Source organism: Dreissena polymorpha, unplaced genomic scaffold, assembly GCF_020536995.1.
Source record: "Dreissena polymorpha isolate Duluth1 unplaced genomic scaffold, UMN_Dpol_1.0 chrUn033, whole genome shotgun sequence".
Lineage (NCBI taxonomy): Eukaryota > Metazoa > Mollusca > Bivalvia > Myida > Dreissenidae > Dreissena > Dreissena polymorpha.
This window is the reverse complement of record NW_026273347.1, coordinates 32,501-42,832: the sequence shown is the minus strand read 5'-3', so window position 1 is coordinate 42,832 and position 10,332 is coordinate 32,501. Positions and strand designations below refer to the sequence as shown.

At 40.0% G+C, this 10,332-nt stretch overlaps 2 protein-coding genes across 2 annotated transcripts in view; one reads left to right on the top strand and one right to left on the bottom strand.

Moving 5' to 3' along the window:
• Positions 1 to 358: 358 nt before the first annotated feature.
• LOC127863746 (uncharacterized) lies at positions 359 to 2,092 on the bottom strand. The gene has a single exon (XM_052403387.1). The coding sequence runs from the start codon at positions 2,090 to 2,092 to the stop codon at positions 359 to 361; it is 1,734 nt and encodes a 577-aa protein (XP_052259347.1).
• Positions 2,093 to 4,715: 2,623 nt separating this feature from the next.
• Positions 4,716 to 10,332, top strand: part of LOC127863753 (dipeptidase 1-like) — a 12,752-nt gene continuing 7,135 nt past the window's right edge. The window contains exons 1-4 of the mRNA XM_052403394.1: positions 4,716 to 5,304; positions 5,881 to 6,028; positions 6,323 to 6,455; positions 6,961 to 7,111. Of these exons, the coding sequence (XP_052259354.1) occupies positions 4,976 to 5,304; positions 5,881 to 6,028; positions 6,323 to 6,455; positions 6,961 to 7,111 (761 nt within the window). The 5' untranslated portion in view covers positions 4,716 to 4,975. The remainder of the gene's footprint in view (positions 5,305 to 5,880; positions 6,029 to 6,322; positions 6,456 to 6,960; positions 7,112 to 10,332) is intronic.

Below are 10,332 nucleotides of genomic sequence, written 5' to 3'. Positions count from 1 at the left end.
CAATGGACGAGTCAAAAGCATACTTCAGCAGCATCGAGAAGAAGATGCCAAACAAGGTAGGTGCAAGCACGCAACCCTGCTTGACACCGCTGTTGATGAAGAATGGCTCTGAGGATGACCCGTCAAAGACGACAGTTCCTTTCATGTCTTCGAGAAAGGATACCACCATGCTGCGCAGCTTGGGAGGGCAACCAATCTTCTCCAAAAGGCGGAACAGTCCGGGTCTGCTGACCAGGTCGAAAGCCTTAGTGAGGTCGATGAAGGCCAAGTAAAGAGGCAAACCCTGTTCTCTGCACTTTTCTTGGAGTTGGCGTACAGTAAAGATCATGTCGGTGGTAGATCTGCCGGAGCGGAAACCTCACTGAGACTCGGGGTAGATCCTTGCTGCAAGGGTCTGGAGACGGTTTAGGGCTAGGCGAGCAAAGACCTTTCCAACCACGCTCAGCAGAGAGATGCCTCTGTAGTTGTTACAGTCACTCCGGTCGCCCTTGTTCTTGTAAAGGGTGACTATGGATGCATCTCGCATGTCTTGTGGCACTGCTGCTTCCTCCCAGCACAAAAGCAGAAGATCGTGCAGTGGCTGGAGTAGGGTGGTCTCCCCGCATTTGATGGCTTCTGGTGGGATGCCGTCACTTCCTGGGGCTTTGCCGCAGCTCAGCGAGTCGATTGCTTTGGCAAGTTCATCAACAGTGGGAATGGCGTCAAGCTTTTCCATTACGGGCAGGTCACTGATGGCGTTGATGGCGGATTCGGTGACAACAGTTACACTAGAGTAAAGCTCTGAGTAGTGCTCCACCCATCTCCTCATCTGGTGGTTGCGGTCAGTGATCGTCTCCCCAGTGGAGGACTTGAGTGGGGCGGTCTTCTCGACCGTGGGGCCATCTGCCTTTTTGATGCCATCGTACATGCCACGCACATTTCCACAGTCGGCTGAGCGCTGGATGCTCTCGCACAGCTGCAGCCAGTAGTCGTTGGCGCAGCGTCGGGCTATACGTTGAGCATTGCTTCGTGTCGTCCTCAAAGCTGAGAGCGTCTTCTCGCATGGTGACTTTTGGTAGGCGAGAAGAGCTGAGCGCTTGGTAGCAAGGACAGGTTCAAGTTCTTGGAGGTTGGCGTTAAACCTGTCAGGATTCTTTCCCTCCTTCTTTCTAAAGGCGGCAATGGCGGCATCGTAAATGGTATCCCTGATGGACTTCCATCGTCCCATGGCATCCTGCTCTGGAAGATCTTTGAGGGCATTCTCAAGGCTGTTAAAAAATTCCTCCCTGCGCTGGCAATCACCAATCCTGGCTATGTTGATACGAGGCCGACCTGGGGGTTTGGAGCGATGTAGCTTGCGGGGGAGGAATCTCATTCTGCTGCATACTAGGGCGTGGTCTGAGTCGCAGTCTGCACTGTGGTAGCTGCGTGTTCCTAGTATGCTGATCAGCAGGGAGCGTCTAGTGATCACAAGGTCGAGTTGGTGCCACCTACGGGACCTGGGGTGCATCCATGACACCCTGTGCTGGGATTTAGACTGGAAGAAGGTGTTCGTGATGCACAAGTTATGATAGGAGCAGAGCTCTAGCAATCTCTGTCCATTGTCGTTCATCTTCCCAGTGCCATAGTGTCCAATGCAAGACGACCATGACTGATGGTCTGTCCCAACTCTGGCATTGAAGTCACCGAGGAGCAGGATAGGCTCAACCTTGGGGATCCCGCCAAGCAAACTGTCCAGCTGATCGTAGAAGATGTCTTTGTCTTCATCGGAAGCGCCCAGAGTCGGTGCATAGACGCTGTAAATGGGGATGAGACCTGTAGCTGAGTTAAGATGAAGTGTAAGGATGCGCTCCGTGCCACCTGTGGGGGGTTCGATGGAGGCGAGCAAGGTGTTCTTAACAGCAAAACCCACTCCATGTTGCCGTGGCTGTTCTGGCTCCCTCCCTTTCCAGAAGAAAGCGTAGTTTTCTTCCCTGAGGGAACCGCTAGATGATAATCTAGTTTCTTGGAGGGCGGCGATGCAAATGTCCATTCTGGTGAGTTCTCTGTCGATGATGGCGGTCTTCCTAGAGTCATCAATGGTGAGCAAGTCATCAGAGATCCCAGGGCACATTGTTCTCACATTCCAGCTTGCAAAACGAAGTGCTGGAGACGTCTTCGCAGTTTTCTGTGTTTTTCCTGGTGCGTGGTTTCCATCCGCTTATCGTGAATACACACTAAGCTCCAAGCACCCATTGAAGCAGGCGGATGTTGGCGGGTCAGCACCTTATTGACCGGGGATTGCCCAGCTTGAGGCGGGCGGTAGCTGACCAGTGAGACATGGCGGTCTCTCCCACCGCCGGAGTCAGTCCGTGGCGTCCTTTCTCTTCGTCAAACGAGTCACAACCCGTGACTACTGCCTCTCGTGTTGGTTTCATCGCTGTGACACGAAGCTGGAGTGACCTCTTCAAGGCGCAAGCCTGGGCAAGAAAGTATGGAGATCCTGGGTTACCCATGCGTCAGGACCCCCTCTCCACGCAGCTGATGGACCCAAGGGAACGGTAGACCGATACAGCTTGGCACCAGCGTTGTCGCAGGAGTTGCCAGAATGACCTTGAGGACAAGGCCAGACTGCCTTAGGGACTCCGGCTCCGGATTTGATGTCGGGGTTGACTCCCCTAGCCTTTCCCATGATTGGGTATGCCGCAAGGCGCCTTAGACCCGCCTGCACCCCTTCTCCTGTCAGCTAGAACATGGTCTGCCGGGCTTAGAACTAAGCCACACTCGTAGGCCAGGAGCTGGATTTTGGCTGACAGAGGCTTTTTGAGACGCGTGCCTTATGGGGCTTTTCTAGAGAAATGGGCGCTTATCCCCAATTTCCACCCCGGCAATATCAGCCTTAGACCACAAACTTTGATTATTCAATAATATACCGATAATGTTATTATTTTTCTTAAACACAAATGTTGTGTTTTCAACACATGTTATTACAAGATTGGAAACAGAAACATATATGAAACATATGCTTCACAATAGAAATCATGTACGTTATCTAATTAATTTTAGACAGTGATATACAAAGAAATACAAATGCAACACAACTTAAGTCATACGTTTTCTATATAATTTTAGACATAGACATACTAAGAAACTTACTTGTTAAACATAATGCAGACATTCATTTTTGGATATGATATTTTGTTTTTAATCTTTGTTTTACTTACCGTGAAGAAGTCCTTTTAAGTAGCTGTATGATATTTATTGTATGTTCTTACATTAAAGCACACAGTATGGTGTCTTAAATATCACTACATTCGTTTCAAGATAACGGATTCATTTACCTAACATCAATATAGCAATGTTGTAATAAAGCTGTATTTAATGTTTGCATAGATGCAAATTCTATTTATCGCTTTGTTCATTTATATGCCTTCATCTTTGAAAAAAACAACAACAATACTATAATCTTTTTAAATTGTCTTTTATTAAAAGTATTTGTTTCTTTTTTAACAGAACATAGTGTAAGCTTTCGAAATGATAATTTTGTTCCCACGATTCATTTTAACTTAAATCTGTTATACAGTGTAACACACATAACAAACATTTTTTTTTAACGGGACGATATCCACCGATGTGAATACCGATATCGGGCGGTATGCAAAGATATACCGACTCGATATAAAACAAATGTTTGCTTTGTAAGCTTAATCATTGCAACTTCCGCCATACACAGCTGTAGTCAGCACATGGTAATCAGTATGTCTTTTATCCGCCTTAACTTGATTTTTGCTTATATGAGACTGCCTTTAAACGAACATTTATAAAAGCGTAAATTGTCGTGCATGTTTAACCAGGGTAGACAGCACAGGCTAATCTTGGACGATTTTTAACGCACATTCATTAAGCCCAGTTTTTGCAGAACGCGTGATATAAACTTAACCGCGAACGTTTGTACTTTAATATTTCGATTGTTTTCGAAGTACAATTTACGTGCTGAACGCTGTAAGAATATTTATTATTGCAACCGCAAAGTAACAGACGCAATGATGCATGAAACAATAGTTATTTTATTTGCTAAACAGAATGGTTTAAATTCAGTAAACACATTCTTAAAAAAACGTACAATTTCAGTCATATTTATTAAAGCGTTAAAAGTACCGTCAACCACAAACGACGAAATAAAAAGTTCTAAAATACCGTATTTTTTTTTACAATTATTAGTTTATATTGATTTAGATATCACGACTGGTATATTACATTACTTGAAAAAAGTTTATATTTTTAGTTTATTCGGTTATACAATTCGCGATGTGAAATTCAAAGTACATCGCGAAAATAGGTGATATAACGATATACACACTATAAAGAACGCAAGTAGATCATTATATATATATATATATATATATATATATATATAATATATTAAATTCACTACGCATGCACACTTTGCATTCCTGGGTTTAACACGTGACGATGAGTTGCGTTATATATAGCTATCCGGTAGTTACCTGGTAGACATACCCAGTAAAATTTATTACCGAATATACTGAAAATATGAAAACAAAACAATTTTTTCAAGTAATGTGATATACCAGTCGTGATATGTTATTCGATATAAACTAATAATTGTAAAAAAATACGGTATTTTAGAACTTTTCTTTTTTTTTCGTTTGTTTTTTACGGTACCTTTAAGGAATAAGGTACACTTCAACAATTCAAACTACTCGAAAGTTTGGTTTATATTGTAAACATTACACAGGCTGTTGTGAACTGAAGATATCGGTGTCCGTATTCAAAGCCATGCTCAAGTCACTGAATGGTTAAATTCGATGTAAATGAGCATATCAAGCCGTTTCTGTTAAACCCGGCACACGTTTAGATTTATGAAACTTAAACACGCGCCTAAAATCAACTTAGTACAAGTTAACATTTAATTAACAAGTATTACAATAAGACAGCTTTGCGTTCGTCTGCTTTCCTTATTGAAATATGGCATACATTTGATAAGTGTTTTTTAATGGATGCTAACGGCGAGGTGTCTTACGTTAATAGCGGTAGTACGGCAACCGTCTCCTCGCGTACAGGCCTTTTCGGTGATTCCCGGAAGAGGATGCAGACGCGTCTCTTATACGGCGCCATATGTGTGCTCAGCGTTATTGTGTTGGCGCTCGTCATTGCGCTGGCGGTGGTTGCCTCCAAAACTTCAGGAAGTAACGGCGCTGAGACGCCGGTGCCCGGATGTCAGGCCGGCGGCGTATGGGATCTACCAGAAGTTGATTGCTCTCATGCTATTAGTGATCTGGACAAAGCGAAATGCGTCTTGGACAGCTATCCATTAATTGACGGGTATGAAGATACGAACATATATTATTATTATTTGTATGTATTTTGTTCGATTGTATTAGTAAAGCCTTCGGTGAGAAATTACTATCACATTAGTAATAAGCAAAATCTTAACAAATGCTTATAAAACATTTCATGTTTAAAAAGAAATTTCAAAGATGTTCCTGAGAATATCATAACAAAATGCGTACTAATACTCAAATTATGAAGAAGAAAAGACAGGTTTAATCTGGCCCCTATTCATAATCGTAGCATTTAACAACACGCAACACTAAGTATTTAAAGCCAATGCATTTTTCAAGAATATGCGCGCAATGCTCATAATACATACACTTTTTATTTCATTTATTTTTCCATGTTTGACATTTACATTGACGCCTGTTATATTTGCATACATAAAACATCGGTAATATGACATTAAATGCACATTCATTTAGAATTATTATAAGTGGTACATACAAATATAAAACATACTAGAGTGCAATAATTCATAATAAATGACGCTCATACATCAAACATTGTCAGTGTGCACGCACGCACGCACACACGCACATACACGGACCTATTTACCTATTGCAGACATAATGACCTACCGTACCGTTATCGACGGTTCTCCAACACTTCCGTTTACGGCGTGGACCTGACGGCTGACCTCCGGCAGGTCTGGAGTACGAATCTCTCGCATACCGACATACCCCGACTACGGGAGGGAAAACTGGGTGCACAGGTGCGAATCACAATTTTTACGAAAAGTTTAGACGCATGGAAAGAAATGTTTCGTATTTTTGGAAAGGGGGGGGGGCAACTTTATTAATATCAAGTGTTATTTACGTGCGCATCAACGTTAATTTAATTTTATTGTTTGCACAAAAAGGTTTATTTTATTAACTGCACGTGAATAATTAATAGCCAAGTTGCATAGCTTTGGTGGTGAATGCAATGTTTGGTGACACTTTTAAGAAAGGCGAAACATTTGGTTTATTTTGGTTCATGAACGTTTCGTTATTTTGTCCGTTCTCAGTTCTGGGCATGTTATGTCCCCTGCAAGTCCCAGTACAAAGACGCTGTCCTGTTGTCTCTTGAGCAGCTTGACGTCATCCGGAAGTACGTCACGCGCTATCCTGACACCTTCCGGTGGGTGACAACGGCGCAAGGTAGATTTTCAACAGTAGGTTATTTGTGTTTCCAGTGGCGAGTGTCCGCTATAAATGAAGCATGTAAGGTGATAATTGGTTACACATTCTTGTTAAGGACCACAATCGAGTAATCTTTTTAAGTTCAAAATGTAGTGAACTTTTTTTTATTTAATTAATTTCAAATAAAAGACCATTAATTACTCTGGTTCGCAATTTTATACAAAATGCTGACACTCATCAGATTCAAACGCTATTGTCACATAATTTTCAATAAACCAAGTGATACAGTAACAATCAAAACAATTACATAATTATTACACTAGCGCATTCAGATTGAATTTTATACATAAGGTAACATCATTTACCTATAAAAATTTGCGCTAAGGCGGGATGTTATGAAATAAGACACGAGTCGTCGTACAAAAAAGGAGAGAGTCGATGTGGATGTATTTGTAATATATATTTACAACTTTTTGTATTTTTATATTATTTTTTAATATACTTTATTGTTTTCGTTTTACAGGTATACTTGATGCATTCCAAGCCGGTCGGGTTGCCAGTCTAGTGGGTCTCGAAGGCGGTCATTCTATAGACAGTAGCCTGGCTGCCCTGAGGATGTTCTACGACTTGGGAGTGCGCTACATGACCATCACGCACAGCTGCAACACTCCGTGGTTTGTATGGCGTTGTATTTGCTGGTTGTCATATCATGTTGCTTCACATGCTTCCTCTGTATGACCTGATTGTAGCAGTATGGCATTGTATAATCCATGTATTCACCCAACAACTCCCCTTCAAGTCATTACGCAATTTTTATTAATTTTAATGTATGAAGCATGAACGTAAAAATATTAACATGAGTTGATATTAAACATTTGGATCTGAAATTTAAATTAAGATAATTTCTGGAAAAAACAAACAATTTTAGAGGCGATTCCTATTTCTATTAAACTTTTCCAAATTATTTTACCTACATACAAATTATTTTACCTACATACATCTTTGTGACATTCTTCAAAGATTGGATTAATACAGTTGTACTTACAAAATAAAAACACCAATATTATAAACAAAGTAAAACCAAGTGAACCAGCAGGAAAGGAACCTTATTATACAACGTGGTCCTTTATATATTGCAAGGAACACATTATCAAACAGTGTGAGCTAATACACTAGTAATTGACATGACAACCAACAAAACACAATAAATATATACTTGGATTAACCACATTATAACAGGCAAATCAAATTATTGGGGTTAAAACTTGGGTTTGAGGATTTGTCTAACCTCACACTTATTGTAGAAATATTCACGAAACCTTTGAATAAGTATACACATCACATATACGCATTTCTTTTTAACTTGTTAGAAATTAAACATGAACAATTAATTGCCATTTAACAACTCCATGTTTGAATGAACATTAGAGTTACAGAATTGTAGCTTTTTGAGGCAAGATAAAAGGAATCTTAAGCAAGTATCAGCTACATTAGTCTTTGATTAAAAAGGTTTAGTGGCATAACAATATACAGTTTAACATTAAAATCATCGTCATTTATGTGCATGACGAATCCTAAAAAATGGTTCTGAAAGGCAAAATTGCATAGCCGTGTTGTTTATGTTGATATTAAGCAATATAACATGTTGAAATAATTAAACTTGATAAGAATAACATTATATTAGCTTCCAACAGTCGAAACATCGTTTTTATGCATATCCGTCTTATAATATACGTTCAATAGCGCTTTTATGTAATTTTTATTTCGATTACCATTATTTTCATGATCGATTACGTATGCAAGCAAACAAACTTGAGAGGATCAGGTTTTGTATTCATCAAATTTGCCAAAGAAGTAAAACTGGTATAATGTAAATAATCTCAAACTTGAAATGCATCAACGTGAGTTGTATAGAATGTGTGAACAGAGACGGGCTTAAACCATACGTAAATGTAAAACAGGACACTCAAGCACTGTGATTTATTTCAAAACACTACCGCATTAAATTAATGAAACATTTATACATGATGTTTTATCTTCACGATAACGAAATTAATAATTGTATATGATATTGATATATGTATTTATGTTTAACCCATGTATGCCTAGCTTCTAGAAAAAAGGCCTTGGCAAACAGCGTAGACCCAGATGAGACGCCGCATGATGCGGCGTCTCATCAGGGTCTGCGCTGTTTGCTTACAGGAAATTCTGTAAAAAATATTCTAAATATAGAAATAAATATACTAGATATCCCTAATTTTGGTAATAAATTGATCTAATTCAGAAGGATGGGAGAGTTCACTAGGTATAAATGGGTTGATCTCATTATGTACGCCAGAAGGCTAAAGTATAAGTGTGCTAAAGAATTGAATTAATTTACAGCACGGTAAGGTCACGCGTTTATGAACCAATTACTATTATGTTCTGTATATAAAATAAGCTACTGTGTCACGTAGAGTATGATCGCACTCGCTTTTTAATAGTACAAGCAATAGTCGAACATCGACCGATCTAATTGTAATACCTCGTGTGAATGCCCTGCCAGCACCCGTTCAAATTTTGTAAACGTTAACGACCATATAAGCAGTTTGTACTATAAGTTTATTTGCTTTTCCGAGATAAAACATTCAGTATTATTTTATTCTGTTATATATCCGATTTAAATTTACGATCGCTGGTGGAAGTAAACAAGCATAAGAGATATCAAGTAAAACGGAATATCCCGAAGTTGTTTATTTAGACCTGAAAATGTAAATCGAACAAACACTTTATTTGTAAACGGTTAATATAGATCAAGGTTATTGTCAAGTTTTTTTGCTGGTAGAGAAATAAAGATAACGAGTACTGCAAACAACCTTTAATGTAATCGTTATCAGATATTTTTGTTGTTGATTTATTTGCATTTTTCCATGGTAGTCAGAAAACTTCCTCACACTTTTTCTGTTCGGGTTAGCAAGTTAGCGTACATACATATGAGCCGCGTTCTGAGAAAACTGGGCTTAATGCATGTGCGTAAAGTGTCGTCCCAGATTAACCTGTGCAGTCCGCACAGAATAATCAGGGATGACACTTTCCGCTTTTATGGTATTTTTAGTTTCAATGAATTCCCTCCTTACAGAAATTCAAGTTTATGCGCAAAGTGTCGTCCCTGATTAGCCTGTGCGGACTGCACAGGCTAATCTGGGACGACACTTTACGCACCTGCATTAAACCCCTTTTAACAGAACAAGGCCCAAATGTAAAAAAACGCTCGATTGGTCATTGTCGGCTAAGGTACTACTTTAAAAGATCCCTGTGTACTCTTAAGTATATAACAAATACAGGGGAACCGGAAAATATACTTATAAGTAAGTTATTGCCGGTCGCCTTTGAGCATAATTTCCGTATCCGGGGTATAGTTCAGTATACTTGAGATTGCCCAGACTACTTGTAAGTCAAACCTGAGTCGACCGCGACCAATTGAGCCTTAATAACTGACGACGTCCTGACTTAAATTAGAGGTAGTGAAAATGGCTGTACAAATAAAATCAAACCTGAGAACAGCGGTCAGTCAAGGAAAAAGTAACCGTAGTAGAAAGTTGAACACTGTGCACAGTAGACCTTTTTTAGATGAAGGTCAGTTGGAACACAGAAATATTGTCGATACAGAGCATAATAACACACATTATTTCTATTGAATAATACAAATAAATAACTTATACATTAAATTGTATACATATTGTTCAGGGGCGGGTCCAGTATTTCTGGTTAGGGGGGATATTGAAAGATTTGCTGGGGGTCCAGGGGCTGCTAGGGGGTCCAGGGGGGGGCGAAGCCCCCCGTTAGCTCCACGATTTTAGTGATTTTGAAGGCTTTGACAACCACTTCTCGAGCATGTCACGCCTTATATACTTTC

What these genes read in the sequence shown, in the direction of transcription:
- LOC127863746 (XM_052403387.1), bottom strand. Translation starts at nt 2,092, where the DNA reads ATGTGCCCTGGGATCTCTGATGACTTGCTCACCATTGATGACTCTAGG.